A 27,961-nucleotide genomic window follows, 5' to 3' on the forward strand; every position below is an offset into this window, starting at 1 on the left:
AGGTCAACTGTTTCTCATACATGAGGTTCCAATATTTCTGTATTATGGGATGGGTGGGTTAGGGATGGCAATTGATGGTGATGGGTTTAAGTATGCACCTGCATATTACCTTATATAAGGTTAATAAAAATAATTATTTTGTATATTAGGTGTCACTAGTACCACTCCTTGTTTCTTCTTTTTGCCTGGCTTTCTGAGGGAGAGGGCAAAGAGGGAGATGAGGAAGCATCTTGGGCTCCAAGGCTCAGATGGGTGAGCATGGGGGAAATACTATTTATTTGTAGTATTAGGGATTGAACCCAGGCCCTACCACATTCTAGGTTACATCTCCAACCCTCCCTCCCCTCACCTTTTTTTTTTTTTTTTTAAGAGACAGGGTCTAAGTTACACAGGATGGTTTTGAACTTGGCAATCCTCCTGCCTTAATCTAAGGGTAGCTACTACACATGGCTGGGAACTAGTATTATTAAGGTCCTACTACATGTCTTGGAAACAGGCAGAACTTGTGCAACTTTTATAGTTTAAGAGTTTCTTCAAATGTAAAATGAGGATGTTGATTCCTAACTTTAAGCGTTGTTAGATGCTTAATAAGTAATACTTATATATCAATGAATAAAATAATCAGGTTTAGTAATTTGCTCAAGGTCACATAATTTGATAAATGGCAGATTTGAGATTGACTCCAGTTTAACTCTATAGCCAATGGTCTGTTCATAACCTTTTTGTAATTAGTTAAAATCATCTTGAGCGAGTCTCCTTAAGTCCTCAGGGCCTTTGATTCCTCATATGTAAAAATGGGATAATATTTATTATAGAGTCCATTCATTACACTCTTGTGTGCAAGGTGTGCAAGCAAATGGGCTGGAGCTCTTTCCTTTCTCTATTCCACTGAGGTAATTTGTTCTTAACTTCTAAAATGGTCCTTACATACACTTAAAGCATGCGGGAGAAGCTGCATAAATATGATTACTGTACTCGGATTTTCTTTTATTTTCTCTTCTTTGCTCTTCCACCTAGGCTCCCGCCCCACCCAGCACAAGACCACGCCCCGGCGCTCGACGTCATCACGTCTCGTACGTCGCGGCGCGGCGCTTACTGGGGGCCCGGCTTTCGCCCGCTGCTGCCGCCGCCGCCGCCGGCCGCGGCTGCTCTCCCAAGATGGCGGCTCCTCCGGGTGAGTACTTCAGCGTTGGGAGCCAGGTGTCGTGCCGGACGTGCCAGGAGCAGCGGCTGCAGGGCGAGGTGGTAGCCTTCGACTACCAGTCCAAAATGCTGGCTTTAAGTATCCTTCCCTGCGTGGAGCCCGAGGCCGGGCCAGCGTGTAGGTGCGGTGGTGGGGGGGTGGGGGACGACGGTGGCGGCTAGGGCCCTCTCCGGGCCTAGGGGCGACCGGCTACCGCGGCGCCCGGGGCGCATGCGCACGGTCTTGAGCTCCCCTCCCCCTCCCGCTGGCCCTTTGGTCCGCTTGGGGTCCCTGTCTCCCATCCCTTGTGGGAGCTGGCCCCAACCGAGGGTCAGTGGGTGGAGGGGTGCTTGACACGCGGGCGGCTTTTCGGGGAAAACGCCATGAGAGGGGACACAGTGATTTGGAGAGAGGGTAGTGGTGGGAGGGGGCTGGTGGATTGGAGCCCGGATGGAATGGGGAGCGGGTAAAATCATACGGGGAGGGGGTGTGTAGGGTAAGGGACTGTTTGTAGGGCAAGGGTACGGAATTTGGGAGCTGGTGTCTGCTGATGGGATTTACTCCAAGAAAGGGCGGTGGGATGGTGACCAAATGGGCCTTGCCTGGTTGTGAGGAGAGTAACTGTAGGACAGAGTTTGTATCTGAACTGGAGGCTGGTTTTGCTGGTGCCTGTGTTTGCGTGGTGCCGTTATGGGGGGGGAGTGCTGATTTTTAGGTTTCTCAGTCATTTGGAATTTTGCTGTTTGGGGGATGTTTGCATTGGAAGCCTGGTCCAAAGAGGGCTTGCCACGTTTTTCAGGAGCTCATGTCTGGTGTTTGGGTTACAGGTGACAGTAAGGTCTCATTTTTTTCTTACTTAATCCAACACTTCCATGGAAGTGTTGGATTAAGTCTTGACTTTTCCATAGTGGTGCCCTCCTTTTTGAAAGTAGCAGTGTTAAACTGAATGGAAAAGCTTGCCTGCACCTTTGGGGTGGAAATGCTTTCTGAATTACCCTAGGAAACTCTGTCTTGGGAACAAAACACTTCCTGGTTGGAATAAATTTGCCAGGGCTTCCCCTTTTATTGGAGCTACAGGTGGGTTTCTTGGATTTTTTTTTTTTTTTTTTTAAGGAATAGTCCTTTATGGTGTATTTCAAAAGGAAGTTTCCTACTGAGTCTGCTGCCTTTGAGTGGCATGCATTTTAATTCATTTAACTACTGGCTATAGATTTCTAGTTTAAGAAGGTGTCTTCTTAAACTAATTACAACAAGAATAGTTGCATTTTCTTTCTTTTTTAAACAAGAGGTCACACTTGGACCAAGATCTTTTACTTCATTGGTTTAGTTGGAAGGATCTTAGAAGGAGGATTTACTCTACTTTTAATTGGTATACAGCAGGCTCTTAGTAAATGGTTAAATGAATGGATGGATGAATGAATTAACTAGTTGGGTCACTTTGGGTGAGTTTCCTTTCCAGTGTTGTAGTTTTCTTCTCTGCAAAATGGGAAATCTCAAACCCAAGAAAATAAAGAGAGCATCATATTGTATTATACCAAGAATAAAAAGTACTGGCTCTTCTTTGTGGTTCATAGGTTCTAGGCAAATAGTACTAGGCTCTAAAACTGCTTTATGCCTCTCCATAAAACTCATAGAAAGTGACAGTCCCTTTGAGGCTTCCAGTTTTGGGTTGTGTATGGATTTAATTCTTTGAAATATTTTGGTTGTGGGTTTGGGCAAGAGGAAGGTTAACAAATTCCTGAGAGCGCTATGAATCTTGTGAGACCCTTTTGCTTGTGGCATGCCTATTACACAAGCCTTGTGTGAATTGTTTTCTATGTTCCTTTGGGTTGTGCCTCTGCTTGCCCTGTTTTCCTTAACTTTATTTTCTCACCAGAATGTCCCTCTTCCAGTGGAAAGCCTAACCACGCAGATATCTTGCTCATAAACTTACAGTATGTTTCAGAAGTGGAAATAATTAATGACCGAACAGAAACCCCTCCTCCCCTAGCTTCACTCAATGTTAGTAAGGTAAGGACTGAAGGGTTGGTCTGGCTCTCAAATGGTGGGAAAGATGAGCCTCATTGACTCTTTTATATACTGTTTTTCATTGACACGATTGCTTGTTATCTTTTTAAAAAAATGTTTACTTTTTTTCTTTATTCTTGAATATCTGCAGACCTTAAGAAATATGTTGAGCTGGGGGTGTGACTCAGTGATAGGATGCTTGCTTAGCATGTGAGAGACCTTGGTGTTTGATCCCTAGCAAACACAACAACAACAACAACAACAACAAAACCCAGAAAGAAACAATACCCTGCTTTTACTCCTTTGTAAAAGAGGGCTTATTTTAAAAACTGGAGTTGCATGAACTTGTGGTGGTAGGTTTGGATGAGGGATAATGCCTGACAACCTTCTGAAATTGTGTAATATGGATATGTGCACACATGAATGTATTTCTTGCGTAAAGAACTGGACAGCATTTTTCAGATTCAGAAGTTTGAAAGCCACTGCCTTAAGAGTTTCATTTTTGTATTTATGTTTGAATTTTGAGGTCTAACATTTCTTCATATGTTTAGGAGGTATGTTAATCTTCCATGTGCAGATTGATTTCTGGGAACTCAAGTCACTGTTTTGACTCTTCAATTCATTTAGCCAAAGTTCATGTTGATTAATAATAAAATGCCCCAATCCCTATCCATAGCCTGTACTGCCTCCTATAGTTGGAACACACTTTCTTCTAGAATGATTGAAGCCTTGTCCATTTTAGTAGCTATTAGACCTCAGTTAAATGGTACCTCTTCCAAGAAGTCTTCTTTGATTATCAGCCTAATGTAATTTGCCCCCATCATTCTCTTTCATCATCTCTGTCCCTCATAGTTATCATTTGTAATTAACCTGGGGCTTTTCTTTTCTTTTTTTGATGGTGGTACTTGTACTAGAGATTAAACCCAAGGGTACTTTACCACTGAGCTATGTGTCCAATCCTTTTTTATTTTGAAATGGAGTCTCTCTAAGTTGCTTAGGGCCTTGCTGAGCCTGACCTCAAACTTTCCATCCTCCTGCCTCAGCCTCCCAGGTTGTTGGGATTATAGGTATGCATCACTGTGCCCAGCTTTGGGGCATTTTTATTTGTTTCGTACCAGGAATTGAACAGAGGCACCCTACTCCTGCCTCAGCCTCTTTGAGCAGGAGGGATTACAGGTGTGTGCTACCATGCCCAGCTCGAGGGCAGTTTTAGAGTAAAAGCGGGATGCTTCTATTTTATACTGGAACAACAGTTACAGATTGGTGTGTCCTGGGAAAATTGGGATTTAAGGTTATCTTATGTATAAACTTTTTGTAATTATATACCATATACTTGTCTAATGTTTGTCTTACCAAACTATTCTGCAAGGATGGGAACCGTGCCTGTTTTTGCTGCTGAAAATATAGAGCCTTGTACTGAGTAGTTGTTTAATACTTTTGGGTGAGTAAGTTATGATTTTAGTAGCAGCTGCCTTTTTTTAATCTTGAATTATTAGTAAGGTGAAAGGTTTTTTTTTTTTTTTGCCTCTTGAGGACTCTTGTAATAATATATATTCACATGTCTCTCTTGGCAGGAAATAGGTAGATGGAACAATATTGAGTAACTGAGGCTAGTGAGTTTTTACTTTTCTCAAATATGGAGCGCATTGTCAGATTCAGAGAAATGCTACACTTTTTTTAGTGATAGCCAAGGACAGATTTGGAAGGGTCTTGAATTTTATGTTGAAGACTGTTGCATTCAGGATGTCCCATTCTTTGAAACCTTTAGATTTTTAAAACACTGGCTTGTCACATGCCTCCTACAAGAGTAGAGTTCTTTGGATGGGCTTTTTTTTTTTTTTTCTCCTGATACCAAGAATTGAACCTAAGGGTGCTTAACCACTGAGCAGCATCCCCAGCCCTTTTTTAAGATACTTTTTTAGAAACAGGGTCTCCATGGTCATTTGTAATCCCAGCGGCTTGGAAGGCTGAGGCAGAAGGAGTTCAGAGCTGGCCTCAGCAGCTTAGCGAGACTCTTTCTAAAAACAAAATTAAAAGGGCTGGGGATGTGGCTCCGTGGTTAAGTATCCCTGGGTTCAGTCTGTAGTATCAAAAGGAATTAGAGTGTGTGGCACTGTTAAATGGGAGCAATTAAGAAGCAATTCTCATCATATATTTGTCCTCAAAGAGCAATAGCTCTTGGTTATTTATTTTGTGGATTGTGTTTGCTTTTTTTTTTTTTTAATATTTATTTTTTAGTTGTAGTTGGACACCATACCTTTATTCTATTTATTATTTTTATGTGGTGCTGAGGATTGAACCCAGGGCCTCGCATGTGCTAGGCAAGTAGTCTACCGCTGAGCCACAACCCCAGCCCCTTATGTTTGCTTTTAGTGTTTTGCTTTATAATGATTAGTTTTAGTTGTTGACCAGTGTTATTATAAACTAATTGTTTATCCACTTTTTCAGGAAAGCAGCAAGATGTTAATAGCTTGGGGACTACCAGAAATCTTTTCTTACAGTACGGCTTGCTTGCCAAGTCTTGAAAAAGGTTTGCTGGGAAAAGGAGTCAGAAACTAAACACTAAAATTAGGTTGGAGGGTTATCTTTGGATTTCATTTATTTCTTCTTGCATTTGCAGAGATGTTTATGAGTAAGCTATGTCTTCTTTCCCTTGAAACCAACCTTTCAGGATGCTTTGTAATTCCTTCTTGGTGATTCACTTACAGAGTATCTGCTGGGCTGTTACTGAAAACAGCTGAACTGGGCAGCTATTTACGTATTGGTTAAATGACATTTTTCCACCTCCCTGTTTTGTTTGTTTGATTTTGATGATGGTGTTGGGGATTGAACCCAGGGACTTGTGAATGCTAGGCAAGCACTCTACCAACTAAGCTATATCCCCAGCCCCTAAATGACATTTTTAAGAGCATGGACTTGGGATTTTCTTAGTTTGGAGGATTGTTTAAGCATGTGGAAGAGAAGTAAAGTGTTCTGAGATGCCTGGAAGAAAACTGTTGTAGTGTAGTACTTCAGGCGCTTGCAGTCTGAAGGAGCACAATTCCTATACTCATAGTGTCCAGTGGAAGATGCCAGCATGTGTTAGTTATCTTGATGATATAGTGAGTGTTCTAATTAATCTGTTGATATAAACTGGATGTTTGTTTACTGGATATCTATTCCAGCAGGAAATGAAAAGAAGGACTTAAAGTCTTTAATGTCTATCCCAATAATGAGATGTAAGAGAAAGCTTGGGAGAGGACTGGTCTTGAATATCTCTGTTTTTTGGCAGTGCTGGGGATTGAACTCAGGTCCTTGAGCATGCTAGGCAAGTCCTTTATTGCTGATCTACATTCCCAGCTTCTTGAATATCATCTTATCTTCTGCTTAGTAACATTGTACCCTGTTAAAGTGTTCTGACTTTCCTAACTCTAAGGCAGAAGCATTCAAATAAAAGTACAAGATTATATAGTCCTAAGTTGAGGTCAGTTTTTTTTACCATTTTGGCTCATTGTGAAGTCCAGGTTATATTCACCATTGTGGCTCATTCTTCTTTTTGATGGAGGAAGATTTTTATCATTGCTTGGGGAGGAAGCCACAGGAGCCTCCTGGTAGAGTGAAAAATAATTTTTTTTTTTTTTGAAACAGGGTCTTGAACCCAGCTGTGCTATTTCCCGAGCACCCTCCACATTTTTTTTTTTTAGAAACAGGATCTTGCTAAGGCTGTCTTTGAACTTGCATTCCTCTTGCCTCCTGAGTCACTGGGATTTCAGGTGTGCTCTGCTGTGTCTGGTGAAATAAAATTAACATTTTTTTTTTTTTGTACTGGGCATTGAACTCAGGGGCACATGACCCCGAGCCATATCCCCAGCCCTGTTTTTTTGAATTTTATTTAGATACAGGGTCTCACTGAGTTGTTTAAAACCCTGCTTTTGCTGAGGCAGGGTTTGAACTTTTTTTCCTCTCTCAGCTTCCCGAGCCGTTGGGATTACAGGCATGCCACTGTGCCTGGCACAAGTTTCTTTGAATTGACTCTGCATCTTAAACTCTGGGGATAAAGATTACCCATGGGTTAGTAGTGTTCTCAGGAGATTTGGGACATGCAACATTAATCAGGTATTCTTATGTGTAGCATTTGTCACACATTTTTAAAAATTAGGCTGGGGCTAGATAGCTCTAGTGATAGAGTGCATGCTCAAGGGCTTGGGTTTGATTCCCCATTACTAAAAAGGAAACCACCACATTTGCTGAAAATGTATTTTGTTGCAAGTTCTTCTGGGGATCATGTCTCCCTTACCTTTTCTTAGTGCTCTACAGTTTACAAAGAGCTTTGACACAGTTCATTTCATTCTTGCAATCATCCTATGTGTTTCTTTTTCTTCCTGTGGTAGAACTCAGGGTGTTCTACTACTGAGATGTATCTTTAGCCTTGTTATTTTGAGAAAGGGTCTTGCTCCCTTGCCCAGGATGAACTTGAATTGGGGATCCTTCTGCCTCAGACTCCCAAATAGCTAGGATTACAGGCATGAGCCACTTTGCATGGCCTTATGTGATCTTTACAGTACCCTTTTTTCTTTTTCAGTTTAACAGATGAGAAAACAGGCTTATCAGTTTTAATTGATTCCTTCAAGGTTAAATAGCTAGTAGCCTGGGAATTATTATTTATTTATACTATGTTCCTCTGAACTAGCAGTAGGTAGACTTCTTGTTTAATCCTAATATCAGTTCTTACAGAAGAGTAAGCAAAGAGAATGAATCATGAATTTAAGATCATGTGTCTAGTGAGTGATAGAGCTAGGATTTGAACTTGGATCTTAAATTTTTACTGCAAATTCTTGTGATTTTCCTTACCTTTCTTCCCCTTTTTTAAATTGGTGTATTATAGTTTACATAATAATGGAATTTGTTGTTAAATATTTATTTTTGCACATAGTATAATAATATGATTTGGTTGTATAATTCCCAGTATTTTTCCTTTCCCTCCCTCCCATCTTTTTTGTTTTTGGTACCAGGGATTGAACTCAGGGCACTCAACCACTGAGCCGCATCCCCAGCCCTATTTTGTATTTTATTTAGAGACAGGATCTCACTTAGCGCCTGGCCTTTGCTGAGGCTGGTTTTGAACTCTCTCGATCCTCCTGTCTTGGCCTCCCGAACTACTGGGATTACAGATGTGTTCCGCTGCGCCTGGCTTCCCTTCCATCTTTTCTCCTTCTTACCTCTTCATGCTTATTCCATGTAGCTCATAGAGCAGTTTGGCAAAATGAAGTGAGTACCCAAACTAAGTAATGTTTCTAAGTAAAGAGAAATGTTTTTGTTATGTGATCATGGTCAGAGTGGTACATTGTGAAGAAGGTGAACCTAAAAATGAACCAAGTCACTTCTCTACCCTTTTTCTTCCCCACAGTTCCAGGGTCTTGCATATGCTAGGCAAGTGTTCTAACCACTGAGCTGTATCCCCACCCTTTTTATTTTTTATTTTAAAACAGAATCTCACTAACTTGCTCAGGCTGGCCTCTGCCTTGTGATCTTCTTGCCTCTACCTCTTGAGTTACTAGGATTACAGGCATGTGCTACTGTGTCTAAAGATATTTTTAAGAGACCTCTTACTGGTAACCAGAATTAACATGAATTTCTAGAGCAGTGGTATCAGGTGGCATAATTAATTGAACACTTGCCTGAATACTGGAGGTCAGAGCGAGTTGTCACAAAGCTTAGGAAACTGTGCTTTCAGCCTCTGAGACTCTTAGGAAGGAACTTACTGACTGAGCCAAGGCCAGTGTGTATGTTTTATTTATTTAGAAGCATTTATTCAGTGCATTGAATGAGATATGTCTTTTTTTGTTACTTTCCTGTGTTAGAGAATACTTTTCCTGCAAGAGATGTTTTGGGTAGGGGGCATAGGGTAAAGAGAAAAAGCACAGAAACTTGAAATCCACAGGTAATACAGTATTCACCTCCCTTACCTAACCACCGATTGGTTTGTCAGCCTCTGTGTGTGGTGTGTTGGTGTGTGTGTGTGTGTGTGTGTGTGTGTGTGTGTGAGAGAGAGAGAGAGAGAGAGACTCGATATTGAACCTAGGGGCTTATGCAGCATACTGGGCGAGCACTTTACCCTGTCAGCCTTTTGTTTTTCTGTTTTTTTTTTTTTTTTTTTTTACTGGAAATTGAACCCAGGGCACTTTACTACTGACTTGCCACTCTGGCTGGTTTTTTTTTTTTTTTTACATTATGCTGGGAATCAAGGGCCTCACCTATGATAGGCAAGTTCTTGATCACTGAGCTACTTCCTCACACTCTCCCTAGTCCTTTTTTATTTTGAGACAGAGTCTTGCTAAGTTACTGAGGCTGGCCTTAAACTTGCAATTCTCCTGCCTCAGCCTCCTGAGTTGCTGAGATTATAGGCATAAGTACCACTAGGCCTGGCCTGTCAGCTTTTTTCTGACCTATTTTCCATTAATAACAAGCAGTAAGTGACCAAATGGAACCAGAAAGAAGAGATTCATAGAGCTTATCATCAATCCCTGGTAATGAGGAATGAGTTGGCTGCTACTGAATAAAAATGGAATCTGGAGATAAGTCTCGTGGTGGAGGGGTCTGGTAAGGCTGAGAATATGGAAAAGTCACAAAGTTCCTTTTTTTAGAGCCTTTTGATTTTTATCACTTAAAGAAGCTTTATTTTTCTATTTATCTTTATGATTCTTTGTGCACCTACAAAACTTTAAAACAACCTGGGCGAAGTGGTGCAGCTTGTGATCCCAGCAATCTGGGAGGCTGAGGCAGGAGGATCAGGAGTTCAAAGCCAGCCTTAGCAACTTCGCAAAGCCCTAAGTAACTCAGTGAGACCATATCTGTAAATAAAAAACACAAGAGGGTCTAGGGTTATAGGTCAGTGGTAAAGTGCTTGCCTAGCATGTGTGAAGTACTGGGTTCGATTCTCAACACCACATATAAATAAATAAAATAAAGATTCACTGATAATTAAAAAAAAATGTTAAAAAATATCAGAAAGGGCTTGAGGGCTGTAGCTGTAGCTCAGTGGCAGAGTGTTTGCCTAGCAAGTGTGAGGCTGGGTTTCATCCTTAGCACCACATAAAAATCAATAACAAGAGAAAAACAAAACCCTGGGTGTGAGGGTGCACTCCTGTAATCCCAGTTGCTCTGGAGGCTGAGGCAGAAGGATTGAGGGTTCAAAATCAGCCTCAGCAATTTAACAAGGCCCTGAGCAACTTAGCAAGTCCTTGTCTCTAACTAAAATATAAAACAGGGCTGGGGATGTGGCTCAGCTGTTAAGTGCCCCTGGGTTCAATCCCTGGTACCAAAAAAACAAAACAGAAAGTTAAGTGGTTTTCTGCTGGGCACACACACCATGTGTAGATTTTTCTGTATTTTCCTAACTTCCTTGGTATAAAGGTAAATAATTCTATTACCGGGGGTTCAGGAAAGCCTAGTTTTGTTAGAGGCTATATTGTAGGAAAGCCTGCAATGGCATGTGAAATGCTGGACCTTTCTGAGTGCCTCTAGACATTGTCCCCAGAAAAGAAAAATAATATAATCAAGTTTACAATAAAGTTTGCTTTTTTTTTTTTTTTTTTGGTGGTATTGGGGATTGAACCCAGGGCTTGTCCATGGTAGGCAAGTGCTCTGCTACTTATCTATACTCCTAACCCTTTTTATTTTTGTTTTTGAGACATAGTCATTCTAAGCTATCCAAGCTAGCCTTAAACTTGAGATCCCCCTGGCTCAGCCTTCTGAGTACCTAGGATTATAGGCATGTGCTACTGTGCTTTGCCTAAACTTTACATTTATGTGTATGTATATTTGTATATATTTTGATACTGGGGATTGAATCCAGGGGTACTCTATCACTGAGCTATGTTCCCTAGTCCATTTACTTATTTATTTATTTTTGAGACAGGGTCTCACAAAATTGCTGAGTCTATCCTCCAATTTGATCCTCCTGCCTGTCTCACCCTCCCAAGTTGCTACAATTGGAGGCATGTGCCGTGGTGCCCATCCCCAAAGTTTACTTTTAAAAGAAACTGACAGTAGTGCTTAACTTTACGTATGATGTTATACTGAGGGAATAATTGACTTTGTTTTTGTTTTTCGTTTTTGGTACCAAGGATGGAATCCAGGGTGCTTAACAACTGAGCTAAATCTCCAACCCTTTTATTTTTTGAAGATGGGGGTCTTACTAAGTTTCTTAGGGCATCACTAAGTTGCTGAGGCTGGCTTTGGACTTGTGATCTTCCTGTCTCAGTCTCTGGCTGGGATTATAGGTATGTACCACCATGCCCAGCCATTTTTGTTTTGAGTTCTGCTAGTTTTACAATTAAAATTCAGCATAATTTTAGGACTTACTGGTGATTTGAGGGTTGAATCCTGCATATGAGTAAATTTCTGAGGTAGTTTGATAGCCCTTGTATTATGGCTTGTATTCTTGGAATTAGCCTCTTAACAGGGTCCTTGACCATATTTTGACCCTAATGTGTTGAGGTATGGAATTACTACTCAGTGAAGACAGACTGTGTTTAGGTATGTATGTATATATTTTTTCTTTGGTGCTAGGGATTGAAGCCAGGGTCTGGCACATGCTAGGCAAGTTCTCTACCGTGAGCCACACTCCTAGCCCTAGGTATGTATGTTTTGGTAGGAGGTATAAAGCATATAAATGCGGGGAGGGAAGTAACCACTGTGTATGGCAAGAAATAATTTCTTTTCCTTTGGATGCTGGGTATTAAATCCCAGACCTCATACATGCTAGTAAATGTTGTACCAGTAAGGTATACAGCTAGCTGAGAAAAAAATTTTTTGTTTGAATTACTTTTGCTCCTAGAGACTGTAACCTTTGGTGAGCATATGTTTCCAAGACTATAGTTTCAGGTGCAAGCCCATCAGTAAGATTTGCTCCTAGCTCTTGGTAGATAGTGATTTCCTCATACAGGTATGAAGATGTAGGTGAAAGGTGGAGAGAAAGAATGCATCACTGCTTAGTGTTGGGGCATGTAAAAATAGTGAATGGGGTCAGATGAAGTCTGAGAGGTAGAATGAATGACTACCATTTTATATTTTTTGGGGGGATTGAATCCAGGGGTGCTTTATCATTGAGCTACATCCATAACCCCTTTTTATCTTTTATTTTGATATAGAGTATTGCTAAGTTGCTGAGGCGGGCCTTGAACTCACAATCCCCTGCCTCAGCCTCCCAAATAGCTGGGATTACAGACTTGTGCCACCTTGCCTAATGATTAACTCCCATTTTAAAAATTACTGGCTTTGGTGGGGGTGCTGGAGATTAAAACTAGGACTACTTTACCACTGAGGTACATTCTCAGCTCTCAGCACCCCCCCCCCTTTTTTTTCTCTTGAGACAGTGACTCATGAAGTTGCCAGGGCTGATTTCGAACCTGCCATCTTCCTTTCTCAGCTTCCAAAGGAGTTGGGGTTATAGGTGTGTGCAGCTAAGCCCAGTGTATCACTGATTTTTTTTTTGAAAGTCAGGTTCAGTGGCATTCAGACTTTGAGGTCAGCTTGACAGCTGTGGTGGAGGATGCAGTGCTTTAAATCAAAGCTCATGACTCAAGTCACGCTACAGTGCATGTCAGCCACCTGACTCAGTGTGACCCTCATTAGGCCTTCTTGGCATCATAGGGGATGAGGGGAAACCACTGTTCACCTGAAAATTTAGATTATTGAGTCCAGGAGGCTGGCACAGTTATACCATAGACAACCTCTGTACTCCACCTCTTTGATGAAGAGAGAGTTCAAAAATAAGGACTTTCTTATTGGGCAGTAGTGGTATCTCCTTCAGGGTAATAGAGGGGTGTTCTGATTGGTTCAGTTTTCTGGCAGAAGATAGGTTTTGGGGGAAGAAATCCAAATAAGTGGTCCAGTTGAATTCTAGCACTGAAAATTTTAAATATATTTGTATATATTTTTTAGTTGTAGATGGACACAGTAACTATTTTTGTCTCACTGAGGATCGAACCCAGGGCCTCATACATGCTAGGCAAGTGCTCTACCACTGAACCACAGCCTCAGCCCCCATAGCCCTGAAATTTTAAGGCTAGCTTATGTAAATACCAGAAACTGCTCTAGAGATTGAATCAAAGTATCTGACTGGAAAATTTAAGGATTCATTAGCAGCCCAGTTGTGAAAAGAATGCAGTTCTTCAAACTCCCCACATTCTATACTTTGTCATAGTGTGTAGATTCCTCTATGGACCTGTAATAGTCATCAAGTTTTCTTCTTTCATCTGCTTTTCCTCTTGCACTCTCTTCCAGGTGCTAAGAAAGTCAGAATGATTATGATACTGCCCTCATATTGTTGAGAGTTGTGAAGGGCAGTAGCTTTTTTATGTTTTTGGTGTGGTCGGGGATTGCTTCTGGGGATACATTTCAGGGCCTTGTACGTGATAAGCACATTCTTTACCACTGAACTGTGTCCCATCCTCCAGGATGGTTAACTTAGTGATAACAATATGGTAAAGTCTGTGGTAGTAGGAGTATGAGCAAGGTGCTGTGACAGCATAGAAGAGGCACTGTGGCACATGCCTATAATCCCAGTGACTCTGGGGGCTGAGACAGTAGGATTGAAATTTTAAGGTCAGTCTCAGCAACTTTGCCAAATGCTGTCACAAAATAAAAAGGGCTGGTCATACAGTTAGTGGTACAGAAAAGAAAATCCCAGGTACTGCAAAAGAAAAGTGAGAAGCAGTCTTTTTCTATAGATAGTGCTGGGCGTGGTGGCACATGCCTGTAATCCCAGTGGCTCAGGAAGCTGTGGCAGGAGGATTGCAAGTCCAAAGCCAGCCTCAGCAATTTAACAAGGTCCTAAGCAATTCAACAAGACCGTGTCTCTAAGTAAAATCCAAAAAAAAGTAAATCATGTAGGCTTTGTAAGATTCTCTGGTCTGGTCTTCCTCAAAACTATTCAAATTTGCCTTTGTAGACAGTATATAAACAAATGAGCATGATTGTGTGCCAACTAGTAAAACTTACTAAAACAGGTGGTTGTCTGAGTGAATTTGGTTCATAGATTGTAGTGTGCCAACCCTTGGCATAGAGTAGTGAGTTTTGGGGGAAGGCTTCTGAGATATAAGCATGGAGAATAAACGACATGCTCACTTTGTCCATCTCTGTAGTTTAGAAGCTGCTTTTTCAGTGAACTAAATTGTTAGTTTCAGAATGAAGGGATTTTTCTTTAGTATTGGGGATTTAACCCAGGGACGCTTTACCGCTGAGCTACATACTAAGCCCTTTTTTATTTTAAGACAGGGTCTCCCTGAGTTGCTGATATTTGAACTTGTGATCCTTCTGCCTCAACTTCCCTGGTTGCTGGGATTACAGGCATATGCCACCACGCCTGCTGGGAAGGGACTCATTTTTTTTTTTTTTGGGTTGTCAGTGGACTTATTTATTTATTTATCTATCTATTTATTTATTTATGTATTTATGTGGTGCCAAGAATCCAACCCAGTGCCTCACACATGCTAGGCAAATGCTGTACCACTGAGCTACAACCCAAGCTCTGTGAAGGGATTCTTTTTTTGAGTTGTCAACGAACCTTATTTTATTCATTTATTCACACGTAGTGCTGAGAATCAAACCCAGTGCTTCACACATGTAAGGCAAGTGCTCTATTACTGGGCCGCAACCCCAACTTGGGAAGGGACTCAATGGTCAGTTTTTATTTGCTTTCTTTTAGAGTACATGTAGCACTTTATTTGCCAAGTATAATTCATGTATTTAACGCGTATCTCATTTTTTAAAAAAAATTTGTTCAATTTTCACATATTTAATTAAGCCCCTGCTATGTACTGAGCTCTGTTTTGGGTTTCTTAGAGGACACATTAGTGAACAAAACAAAGGTCCTTGTCCTTGGGGAGCTTATATTCTAGCAAGGTTTGGTCTTTAGGTACAATTTCCAAAGCCAGGGCCACAAAATTGGGCCAACAAAACAGTTGCCCAGTTGGGGTTTTAAACATCAGTCCAGTGGCCTGACAGTATAGCTTGCATGCGCAAGGTCCTGGATTCAACCACCAGTACTGCAGTCAGTCAATTAGTAAGACCAATGCAGGGCTAGGTGTGCTGGCACACACTTGTACACCTTTACACCAATACTCCTGTACTTCTCAGGAGGCTGAGGCACAGGATTGCAAGTTCAAGGCCAGCATGGGGAACTTAAGGGACACCCTGTCTAAAATTTTAAAGGGCTGGAGATGTAGCTCCATGGTAAAGCACTTGGTTCAATCCTTGTGCAAGGCCCTAGGTTCAATCTGTAGTACCACAAAAATAAAGGGAAAAGAGACCCTCACACCACATGACCATTGTCACGGCCAGAAAGCCACTATGATCAGGAAGTGAATGGTGTATTACATTTTAAATATGTGTGTACATTGTGGAATGGCTAAATCAATCTAATTTCGTTACCTTGCATACTTATTTTTTTGGTGGTTTCCGTATTGACACTTGGGGCTCTACATGTATATCTTTATTAAACTCCAACAATAACCCTTCAGGATGGATTTTGTTGTACATACCATGTGTCAGGAGACATTATATATCTTGCCTCTATTTCATGCACCTAGTAACTAGTAGGGGTTTGAGGTGGAATTTCTCTTTTGAGGGGAAGAGGTTGGCTTTTCCGTTCTACTTTATATTTTTTGCTCTCATTGGAACCTAGAAACAGCAGCACATGGCTCTGTCACTGAATAAAGTGAACTCTAGCTGGGTGCAGTGGCACACGCCTGTAGTTCCATCAATTGGGGAGGCTGAGGTGGGAGGATTACAAATTTGAGACCAGCTTAGGCAATATAGTGAAGCCTATCTCAAAAAAGTAGAAAAGAAGAATTAACCTTTTTTTTTTCCCTCCTATAAGTGGAGCCTCTCAATTTGGATTATAGTTAAAGACATTTTCCAAGTAAATATTTCAGTTGTGTTTTGGAAAATACTTTCTAGGATTTATAACTTCTTGTTACAGGATTTATAACTTCTTGTTCTAGGATTTATAACTTCTTAGTGTTACTATGTGAGATGATGATGTGTAATTTAACCACTACAGTAGCCACTTTACCATCTGTAGGTGTCTTGTAACATGTTGATTCCTTAAACATACATAATGTATAAGATAAAAGGGGGAAAGCAATCTAAGTTTATTGGGTAAAGGAGGGTTGGATTATATGGATTTTTCTGAAATGACCCACAAGCCCCATTCTCTATGCTAATAGTGTTATAATAAGAGCTAGTATTCGCACAGTGCATCATAGCTCACCTACTGCTTTTTAAAATTCCCTCATGGAGCATTAGATGGCTAATTTGAGCCCACATTCTCAGAGATAAATTGTTGAGGTCAAATTTCAGCTTGTATCCCAGCCAGTTTTCTTTCTGGCAGAGCCACATGCAAGTTTGACAGCAGTTTGATTAAAGAATGTCAGGTCTAGGAAATTATTCTAATGTCTTGTGACATAATTACAACTGCTTTTTGTTTGTATACTGAACCCAGGAGCGCTTAACCACTGAACTACATCCCATCCCTTTTTACTTTTTAATTTTTATTTTGAGACAGGGTCTCAAAATAAATTAAGGTCACTAAGTTGCCTAGGGCCTCCCTAAGTTGCTGAAACTGGCTTTGAACTCAGAATCATTCTTTCTCAGCCTCCTGATTTGCTGAAATTTTGGGAGTGTGCCACCATCCCTAGCTTTATTTTACTTTTTTGAATTTTGAGATAGAGTCTCATCAAGTTGCTGAGGGTCTTGCTAAATTACTAGGGCTGGCCTCAAACTTGTGATACTTCTGTCTCAGCCTCCTGAGTCTCTGGGATTACAGGCATGCACCACCAGGCCTAGCTTATGACATAATTACACATAATTTAATTAAAAAAATTGATTTTTCTGACATCTAGTTTGTGTTTTAAACTAAGTTGTCTATAATGTGTATTGACTTTAACTTGAATTTGGTTCTATATCATAGTAGCAATATGGAAATGTTTATGAGTGTTCTGTACAAATCTGGAGATTGATGTGAAAATGTGGGCCCCTGGTTTTTCAGTGTTTTAATTTTTTCATCATACTAAGTAAGCACTTAATATATCTGCATTTATGTGCAGGAAACTTGCTTTGATTTACATTTCTCTAGTCAGAAAATGATGGATTTGGAGAGTATACTTAACCATATTGGCCTGAAATGTTTTGTCACACAGGATGCTTTCTTTGACACGTCCCTGTGAATTACCTTTAACAAGAGAAATAAGGGGTGTTCATTAGGTTTAGGGTGAGACTGGGGCCCTATTTGGAAAAGAAAGGCCCTTCCCTGAAAGACAGGCAAGCCTGTTCTGTACCAGGAACTTTGTCTGGTGGAAACACCAGAGTGTATTAAGAGGTATGTATGGGACTGGGGATATAGCTCAGCATTAGAGCCTGGCATGTGTGAGACCCTGGCTTTAATCCATGGCATTGCACAAACAACAACAAAAAGGATGGCAATTGAGTAGGCTCACAGTGTTGTTGTTGTTTTTTTTTCCCCCTTTTTCTTTTTTGGTACCTGGAATTGAACCCTGGGGCACTTAACCACTGAGCTATATCCCCAGCCCCTTTTTTGTATTTTATTAGAGACAAGAGTCTCACTGAGTTGCTTAAGTCCTTGCTAAATTGCTAAGGCTGGCTTTGAACTCTTGATCCTCCTGCCTCACCCTCCTGAAGTGCCAATTGCAGGTGTGCGCCACTGCGCCTGGCTTTTTTTTTTTCTTTGAGACAGGATCACTATGTGCTCAGGCTGACCTCAAACTCCTTGGCTAAACTGATTCTTTTGCCTTAGTCTCCCAAGAAATTGGGAATACAGGCATGTGCCACTGTGTCTGGTTATGTATCCCCCCTCTTTTTTTTTAAGTTGTAGTTGGACACAATACCTTTGGTTTTGTTTGTTTATTTTTATGTGGTGCTGAGGATCGAACCCAGTGCCTCACACTTGCTAAGCAAGTAAGTGCTCTACCACTGAGCTGCAACCCCAGCCTCTATATAATCCCCTTTTAAAAATACTTTTTTCTGCATTCAAATTTGTAACTGTTTTGAATAATAAATTAGTCTTATAGGTGAAACTTAAGTATAGTGTAGTGGTTGGGAATGAAGCTCGGTGGTTGTGCCTTGCCTAGCATGTGTAAGACCCTGGGTTCAATCTCCAGCAAGCACTGCACAAAGAATTAAAAACAAACCAAAAACCCCTGAAATTAGACTGCCTGTGTTCTTCAAATCTGAACTCTTCCACTTGTGCATGGTAAATTTGTGAACCTTTCTTAATAGTTGTGCCTTGGTTCCTCCGTTTACAGATTTTGGTCCCTGTTTCATAGAGAAAAAAAAAAGATTGAAACCAGAGGGGCTTTACCACTGAGCTATATCCCCCAGCCCTTTTTGTTTTTTATTTTGAGACAGGGTCCTACTAAACTGCTGAGGCTGGCCTTGAACTTGCTACTTCAAATCCTCTGCTTCAGCCTCTTGCCTTGCTTGGATTACAGGCATGTGCCACCACGCCTGGCTTAGGATTGTTTAAAGAGTGTTTTCTTTTTCTTCCAGAGCTGGGGATTAAACCCAGGAATTCCATATGTTAGACAAGTGCTCTACCACTGAGCTTTACCCCCAACCTTGATTCAATGTTTTGATTTATCATTATGAATTCTAGAACACCAGTTTAAGTGGTATACTGTATTTTTTGAGTTTCCAGTTGTCAAAGGTTGTAAGAAACAGGATACTTTTCTTTTTTCTTTTTCTTTTTTTTTTTTTTAAAGATGGAATCTTATCACATTACCAAAATGATCCTCCTGCCTCACTCAGCTTCCCAAGTAGTTAGGACTACATTATAGATGCATGCCACAGTGCCTGGCTCAAAATAGTATTTTATTAGAAACTTTTATTTATTTATTTTTGTATTGGTGATTGGTTGACTTTACCATCAAGCTACACCTCCAGTCCTTATAATTTATTATTTTGAACAGAACCTAAGTTGCTGAGGCTGGCCTTGAATTTGCGATCCTCCCACCTTAGCCTTCCTGAGTTGCTTGGATTATAGGTATACACCACTGTGACTGGCTATTAGAAAATTTTAAGCAGAAACTTTCAGCTAGAGAACAAGGAGACCTGGGCATATTGATACTTAGAAGAAATATTTTTCAGAGTCTGTTGGTAGCTAAGAATGAGGGCTTTTTCAAGTGCCTGCCTCAGATCCGAAGGGGCCAGGAGCAATGTTTCTTAGGATGATAGTTCTTAACCAGTCTGGTTTGCCACCCCCTGACCCTCACCTCCCCTGGCTTGAGGACAGCAACCAGTATTTCAGGGTAGCAGCTGCAGTGTCTTTTAACCCCTCTCTGAGGGCAGCTGGTTGGAAGACCCAAACACACAGAGAAGACAAGCTGACAGTGGCTCATTAGAGTCAGTAGGTCACGCGGAGCAGGTTTGTCTTTGGACTCTGCTTCCCTTGTTGTATCAGCTGTCTCAGCCTGTTAAATGCTTGCAGTAGGAATCCCTCTGGATTCCCCACAGCACCTGTGCTTTCCTGGTCTGGAAATAGCTGGTAACTAAATAACAAGATGATGTGCATATTGCCTGGATTTTGTAGTCATTGTGGCTCCTTCCTTTCTCCCTCAATGCACAAAGAGATATTTGTGTGCCCTTGGTGTTCATAAAGTCATTCGCTTAAGGGTTATACAGCAACAGGCAGAACTAGAAGGCTTGTAATATTGATTTGCTTTGGTATCAAGTTCATGCACTTTTCTCCTTTGCCCACATCAAGGTGCTATATATAAAATGGCCCCTGGAGGAAGCACTGGTTAGTAGACAAGGAATGACTTTGTTTTCACTGGGAATCATACAAAATGAAAGGAAAGGCAGGTAAGTGCAGGTTGTCATGTGCAGTCATTTCAGTTAAGCCACGTGCACATTAGTTAACACATACTTGTAGGTTTATGCTTCTTGGTTTGCCTGAACCCAGTGTATCCTAAAACTTGGTGCCTTTTATTCTTTGAGATAACTATCTGGTTAGTGTTTCTTTTTTGTGTGGTTGCAAGGCCAGCAGTTGGCATGTTGTCTTTGAAAATGGTTGTAGAATGGGTGATAGTAATGAAATTTAAAAAAAAAAAGTATAATCCTGATGACCCTCTCAAGCTTAAAAGGCACACCCTATACCTTTGCTACTGAGGGCAGTTTTTATTTTTTCTCTCTGGCATTCTGACATTAATCATAACTTGGAATACAGGTATATAGTCTTTTATAAAACACAAAGTGAAAAAATTAGATTTTACAACAATTGAGTGTAAAGTGATAATCATTTGCTCTACAAAAGAAGGTTTATCCACATTCTGAATGAGTTTTTCATGCCTAAAAAATAACAAGGTAATCTTCCTCCCTCTCTTGACCCTCAGTTTTGAAGAGAGGAAACATTTCTAGAACAGTTTCTTCATTCTTAATTGGTGGGGTACTCTGTGAGAGAAATTTACTCCATTTACCTAGCTTCCTCCTGGCGAAAGAAGATTTCTGTAGCTGAACGCCAGGTTCAAGCGTTTTTTTCAGATTGCCGTGCAAAGGCAATCTGTGAACTGATAGCTGAAGGTTTCAGGGTTAGCAGTGAGTCTAGGTCCCTAAAGCCTAATTGCAGGTCTAGATAGAATAGTTGAGGACATTGGGCTGCATATACAGCCAGGGTCTACAGCTCAGTGGTAGAGCTCTTGCCTAGCTTGTGCAAGGTCCTGGGTTCAATCCCATCACTACAAAAAAAGAAAACACACACAAATATACACAGTCAGCTTGTACTCATTTCTGCTGAATTCCGGGTGCTCCCTTACATTATTTAACATTTGAGATCTGTTTGCATAGAGTTCAAAATGGAGAATCACATAGTCCGTTTTCCTTTGCTTTCAACAAGATTATGCAATTGGTATTTGGGAGAAGAGGTTTTGACAAGGGGTGTATTTTGAAACCACTGTTCTGTAACTAACGTGTCATTTTACTCTGGCTATCTAAATAATCGTTCTGGCTGAGATTTATATCCATTTTATTCTGCCTCTGGCAAAAATTCAAAAGTGACTCCTTTTCCAGCACCTCACTCCCAGCTTAATTTTAAACATTCTGCATAGATGCCTGGTTTCCTGAACAACTCTTCTCTTACTGAATGGGGTGATGTTATGTTTTTGAGCTACTCTGTAGGTGACAAGGACATTTTACTAGCCACCACAAGCTTTATAGAAGCAACTTTGTTTGACCCAACATTGGGAGATAATTTTGGTTTTCCAGTTAAAAAACATTTAAGGTTTGAGACTTCACAGTAAAATCCTGCTGGCTCTTGAAATGAAGCCCTGTCTGACCACTAGCTGCTTTCCAAGAGTTGCACTGCCCTCCAAGTTTTCCCTTTTTCCTTGGAGACTATTTAGGTTTTCTAAGGCATTGCTTAGAAAACAAGACTCAGTGAATCCCTTTCTTGTTACCAGGGTTTTTGGTATCTGAGTAAGTGTTGCTTAAAATACACCATCAGGACTGGGGATATAGCTCAGTGTTAGAACACTTTCCTGGTGTGCATGAGCCCCTAGGTTCAGTTCCCAGCACCATGCAAAAACAACAACAAACACCATCAACAGTTCTTTTTTCATAGAAACTGAATGCTTTCAAGCCATGGGGCTTTCTTCTTATATTTGAAACTGCCACCACTCGGAGTGCTGTCAGCCCAGTGCATTTATTTCTCTAAGCATTAGCATGATGGGGCCAGAATTGTGGCCAAGCCAGAAAGATTATTCATATGCTGCTGATGTATCTGTTCATGTCTTAGAGACCATGTTAGTTCTGGAGTCAAATCATCACAGAGTTTTGCCTTGCTTTCCTCTCTTCCCTGGGGAGGCTGAGATGACAGCATGTATGTGCTAGACTTTCTGCCCTCATATCTCCTCCTCCCCCTCAGACAATTTTTGAAACTAAAGCAGCAGTGAATCTACCCAGTTCCCAATAACCCAGTTGAAGGCTTCCTTTTCTTAATAACAAAGCCAAGCCTTAATAAAACGTGTTTCATTTTACCAACAAAGAATTAAGACACTTGGTTTGCTTTTTTCCCTCTATAGAAGTGTTTGGTTGAGGTTTGAAGGGTCTCTTTTAATAAAAAGCAGAATAAAAATGTTTAAGGATTCTAAGCACCTAGGTACTATTGGAACATGTTGATGGTATACTCTGTCTTTGTGTTTAAGGAGCTGATGTTTGGGGAAAGATTGTTTTTGCATGTGTTTAGTATGCTACAGTGTCATTATATTCAGCTATTTAAGTTCATGGGGCTGGAAAATCTTTGTATGTTTGCCTTTCAGATACATTGTCTGCCTTTCATTTGTTTTAAAATGACACCTTGTCTAGCACATTTGTTTTATCTTACACAGATGTGTATTCTGAAGTCTGTAGCAGCCAGTTGTGTGGGTTGATAATGATAGATTGATAGGTTACCCATTCATGTTGGGAGAAATTTTCTAGATTTTAATAGAGTACCAGATTTTAGTAGAACTTTCTTTGATCAATTTATAATTGTTCCACCAGAGGGCAGTGAAGGAACTGAGATAGAACCCAGATCATTCCTTTTCCCCAAGAGCTGGCAGAGATGCTGTCAGCTCAAATGAAAGTAGGCAGTATCTGTTGTTAGATTTATTTGAGTCTTGACTTCTCATTTGAGTGCAGATAAGGGTGCTGGACAAGGCAGGGCTTCAGGAGCCTTGAATTCTGGTCTTCGAAGGTGTCCTACACATTAATTTCTAAGCCTGAGGCTCTAGTACAGTAGTGGATAAACATTCTTTGTTTTCTCCTTTTGATAGAAATGTATGCATTACCTTTTATCTTCAGCCATCACCGTCATACTCTATAATGTTACCCTGTTTTATTTCTTTCCTAGCCCTCATCTCTGAGATTGTCTTATTCTTTTATTTATTTGTTTATAGTCCACCTCTTCAACCCCCTCCACTTTCAGGCTCTATCTAATCTAGCATAGTGCATGTCTGGCACATGGGAGGCACTCATGAAAAATAAGAAGGAAGGAAGGGGGTGTTTTCCAGGAATAGCATTTAACTGTTCAGTAGCATTTAACCCACATTTATGTTGTGAGTTATTTGTTTCACTTTGAATCCCTGATAAAACTGAATCTATCCAGACTGGTCTTTTCTGACCTCTTCTCAGCTCAGGTCCTGATTTGGGAAGAATAAAGGTGAATGCTTTTCTGAGTTTCTTTCTCTCCCCCATCCTAGCTTGCCAGCAAAGCACGGACAGAGAAGGAGGAGAAGCTGAGCCAGGCCTATGCAATCAGCGCTGGTGTCTCCCTAGAGGGCCAGCAGCTCTTCCAGACCATTCACAAGACGTGAGTTGGGGGAGCATAGGGGTCCCTTGTCCTGGGTGTGATGTTGTCTGGCTGTATTGTCTAGTGGCAGACTTTTGGGTGGTTGACTTTTAAAAGTGTACCAGGGAAGCTGGGAAGTACATTGGCAGCACTCCAGAATCCAGAGATGCAATGCTGTTGCTGCTTTCTAAACAGAGAAGTAGTGTCATCATGGACAAATCATCTTCTCTGGGCTTGAATTTCTTGTCTATAAAACTTGCTTTTAGATTAAATTATCCATAAAGGTACTTCCAAACCTAGTAGCTCATAAGTTAGAATTAGTGATTTCTTTTTCATTTATTTTTGTTGTTGTACATTTCTCTAAAAGGTGATGCAGTCTGATTATGGGAAAGTTACATCTGTATTAATTTTTCCTGTTGTACATAGGGACAAACGGGGAGTTAGGGAGAGCAAAAGGCTATCTTACCACTCCTTAAAGACATTTTGTCACAGCATAAGTCATTTGACTCTAACTGCTGAAAACTAGAACATTTGAGATCCCCCCCACCCCCGCCTTCTGTTACCCTATTTAACCTTGGATCTGGTGCACAGATGGCAGCTGGCACCAGAGCTGTGTGAGGCTGTGGTATATCTGAGCATTTACAGGTATGCGAAGGAACTCTTAGTAGCATCAGCTGCCCTGGGGTTCCCCCAAGTGTGAACTAGAATGGGTTTTCCCAATCTGGCAAGTGCCCAGCAGCTCCCATGGTGGATAGTAGTGACAGATCTGTAAGATGGGGAGTTTTAGTTGTTTTTTTTGTTTTGTTTTGTTTCTGTTTTTGTTTTCATAACAGGAATTGAACCCAGGGGCACTTTACCACTGAACTGCATCCCTAGCCTTTTTTATTTCTTATTTTGAGACAGGATCTCACTAAGTTATCTAGGGCCTCACTAAATTGCTGAGGCTGGCCTTGAACTTGCAGTCCTCCTGCCTCAGCCTCCTACGTTGCTGGGATTACAGACATTAGTTACTGCACCCAGCTGAGTTTGTTTTTTCTAGAGGTGGTATTTCTCTCTAGGCCAAGGGTGAGCAGACTATACCAGTGGACCAAGTCTTTTCATTGGTATATATATCTCCTGTGGCTGCTTTTGTACCACAGTGGCAGTGTTCCATAGTGACAGAACCCAGCTGGCTTGCAGAGCTTAAAGTACATATTATCTGACCCTGGATAGAAAATGTTCACTGTTATCTAAATTGAATCTAGTGGCCTGAGTATAGTTGTTTATTTGTAACTGAATTTGATTTGGATAAATTTTTTATGGTTCTCTAAGTCCCTGATCCTTTAGACTAACAATTCTGGATTCTCCTCAGGATAAATGTACATCAGTTTCATTGCTTTCCTAGCCAGTGATGCCCAGAGACTGTATCCTGGCTCCTCTCTGTGGGATGCCGTCATCTAGCCATTGGACTCAGCTTTCTGGAGTTAGTTCTTCTTCAGGCAGGAGGTGTGGCATGCCCCTAAGAGGTAACCTTTCACATGTTCTCTTCTAGCATTAAAGACTGTAAATGGCAAGAAAAAAACATCGTAGTCATGGAAGAAGTTGTTATTACACCCCCATATCAAGTGGAAAACTGTAAAGGCAAAGAGGGGAGTGCACTGAGCCATGTACGCAAAATAGTAAGTAAAGGAGCCGTAAGACTAGTGAAAGGTGGTTCCTTGGCCTTAACATTCCAGCATCAGAGCAGGGCATGGTGCTTTTACATCCATAATGCTTCCTCTAGCAGCCCTATCTGACATCTCTGTACTGGGGAGGGGGGGGGCTCTGCGTTGGTGACTTGGACACTCCTTTGGGATTGGAACCTCTGGGCGTTATGGAATACAATAAGTGGTCAGCCCCATTTCCTTTTCCACACAGCTCTATAGAGTTAGCCAGGGCATTCTGTGTTATTGGGCAGTTTCTCTCATCTCTGATTAGTTTCTGCTTAGCTACAGGTGCCCTTTTTGGAAGGGCTAGTGGTGTAAATCAATTACCGTTGGCATCTCTGACTTTACATATGTCACCTAACTTTCTTGATTGGGGTATAGCATTTGTAAAATTAAAAAATACTCTTTAATGGGGCTGGGGATGTGGCTCAAGCGGTAGCGCGCTCGCCTGGCATGCGTGCGGCCCGGGTTCGATCCTCAGCACCACATACAAACAAAGATGTTGTGTCCGCCAAATACTAAAAAATAAATATTAAAAAAATTCTCTCTCTCTCTACCTCTATCTCTCTCACTCTCTCTTTAAAAAAAAAAAAATACTCTTTAAAAAAAATTTTTTTTGCTCTTGAGGAACACTGAGATGTGTTGTAGATGTAAAAGGTATAAGACTAATTCCCCTCACCCAGCTTTCATTCAGCATTTGTGTAAAGAAGAAAGAAGGAAATTGAGTCATAACGATCTCCCTTCGTTTTATTATATTTTGTTAATCAGTTCAAGAATTTCTGACAAGTTTTAGCTAAATTGCCAAAAATGTAGCTGAAATAAAAGGCTCCTGCCTACCTTGGGCTTCACAAGGCTGGTAGACAGCAAGGGCAAAAGTGCTGCATGCATAGTTCATGGGCCAAACAGCTGGGCTGGGGCTGTTGAAGCCTGGACTGGGTCATTTGGGAGACTTTGCTTGCCCATCCCCTTTTCTGATTTGGCTGCTTGGTCTTTTTCAGGTTGAAAAACATTTTAGAGATGTGGAAAGCCAAAAGATACTGCAGCGTTCACAAGCCCAACAACCACAGAAGGAGGCTGCTCTGTCATCCTGAGTCCACACACATGGAGGACTCTTCCAGCATCCAGCCAAGGAGGCAGTGGTGGTGGCTTCAGCGGAGGCAGGCCGGGGGAGGGAAGGGATCCTATATTTCCTGCTGGCTCTTGTTAACAAAGGGTCAGCATTTCCAAATCTTAGACTTGAACAAACAAAACACCCAACAAAAAAGAACAAGAGAATAATTTAAAAGTTGAATCATTACTTGACTAACAGACTTTGGTCCACCATGTCCTTTTCACAGCCCCCTTCTGGAACAGTCACCTTGTTAATTTTATTTTTGAAAATTCCTTTCCTGTTCTGCCCTTTGACTTCTGACTTTCCTTTCCTAGTCTGTTCCTGCCGTTCTGTTTTTATAAGGCTACACTTGCCTTCTGAATGATCGAAAGAAACTTTTACACTTTTTCTTCCAAAATAAAAGTAACAAGCTGACTGTGATTCTTAAGTTGAGACCTGAGCAGCAGACAGTGGTCTCACTTTAAATTTTTCTTTTTTTTTTCTTTAACTTTTTTTTTTTCTTTTTTGCACAGGGCATGGCTTGAATTAGTTTTATTTTTCTTAACTTTAAATATATATATGAAAATATATATTAAAATGTTCTCTAAATATTTTCTGCTTCTTGCAGGTCTCTTTTTACTAGATCATGGCCGTTCTTCCCACCTCATCCCTCTGGAAAAAAAAATATGTTGCCCTTTCCACCACCCATAATAGCCAAGACAACTAACTTGACTTAGTTACAGCAAGAATCTTCTGCAACACTTTGTAGAGCCAGTGTATGCAGATGGGTTTTGGCTTTAAGGGTTCCTGATAGCTTTTCAGTCTTTACGTATGTACCAGTCTCACATTTGGCCCCAGCCTCGGGACTCTCCCTCTGCCTTTGTTGTACTTCATGGTACTAGAAGATCCTCCTCACCATTCTCCACGTGGGAGAGTCAGTTGCCCTTCTTCCTGTGCCTCTGCAAGCAGAGAACTGCTTGTATGGCACATCTCAGCTCTTCCTCCTTGAGGGGTGATTTTCTTTTCTAAGAAACCTGGAGTCTGTCTGCCCTGACCTCTCTTTAAATCTATATTCAGAACCTCTAGCCCAGGAAAAAGCTTGGGTGACCTCTAATTTCTCTTCTCTTGCATCCTCCTGCTCTTCTGCCCTGCCTCCACCCCCTGCAATTTTACAAGCTATTGATAGTTTGTATGTGCTCAGCCAATGGGCAGAAAACCTGGAAAGAATTTCTGGACTTTAGCCCACCAGTTTGTCTGGTTTGACTAACCTGCTGAGAGCTGAAAGTGGCACTCGTCCCTGGGCCTTCAGGGTGGTCTCAAGGGGTGAGTGCTACCACCTGAATATCAGGCACTGAGTGGGATGTGGGTGATGCTCATGTGACTGGCTAGAGCTTTGGGGGTGGGGTGGGGGTTAACTACTATTTTTTTGGCCATGATCTCTTTCCCCTTCCTTTTTTTTTTTAATTAAATAAATGGATCAAAATTAAATAATTCAAGCCCTGCCTTCAAAATGAAAAAAAACTTTTTTTTAGTATTGTTTAGCAAAAACAATAAAACCCAAATTTTTTTAACCATCACTCATGTCTCAGGTTTGTGCGTACTTTAGAGGCCTCAGAGGAAGGGGTGTCTGTTTGGTGTAACCTTTCCCTCTGGATTCCCTGCTTTTTACTTTTTAT

The 27,961-nt window shown here is 41.1% G+C and overlaps 1 protein-coding gene across 1 annotated transcript; it reads left to right on the forward strand.

Annotated features, from left to right (window-relative positions):
- Positions 1 to 1,085: 1,085 nt before the first annotated feature.
- Positions 1,086 to 27,862, forward strand: Lsm12 (LSM12 homolog). Its single transcript, XM_046442832.2, has 5 exons — positions 1,086 to 1,282; positions 3,060 to 3,193; positions 23,422 to 23,531; positions 25,042 to 25,168; positions 26,194 to 27,862. Exons 1-5 carry the CDS (start codon positions 1,159 to 1,161, stop codon positions 26,284 to 26,286), a joined length of 588 nt encoding a protein of 195 aa, XP_046298788.1. The 5' UTR covers positions 1,086 to 1,158; the 3' UTR covers positions 26,287 to 27,862.
- Positions 27,863 to 27,961: the final 99 nt, after the last annotated feature.

Source organism: Marmota monax, unplaced genomic scaffold (assembly GCF_021218885.2).
Source record: "Marmota monax isolate L192 unplaced genomic scaffold, Marmota_monax_Labrador192_F-V1.1 WCK01_AAM20220418_F8-fsc00205, whole genome shotgun sequence".
In the NCBI taxonomy this organism is placed as follows: Eukaryota; Metazoa; Chordata; class Mammalia; order Rodentia; family Sciuridae; genus Marmota; species Marmota monax.

Bases quoted from the DNA above. Each gene is read 5' to 3' on its own strand.
- Lsm12 (XM_046442832.2), top strand. From the start codon at position 1,159: ATGGCGGCTCCTCCGGGTGAGTACTTCAGCGTTGGGAGCCAGGTGTCG. The intron at 1,283-3,059 runs GTATCCTTCCCT...TTTTCTCACCAG, and splicing joins GTCCAAAATGCTGGCTTTAA to AATGTCCCTCTTCCAGTGGA. The intron at 3,194-23,421 runs GTAAGGACTGAA...CCCCCATCCTAG, and splicing joins CTTCACTCAATGTTAGTAAG to CTTGCCAGCAAAGCACGGAC.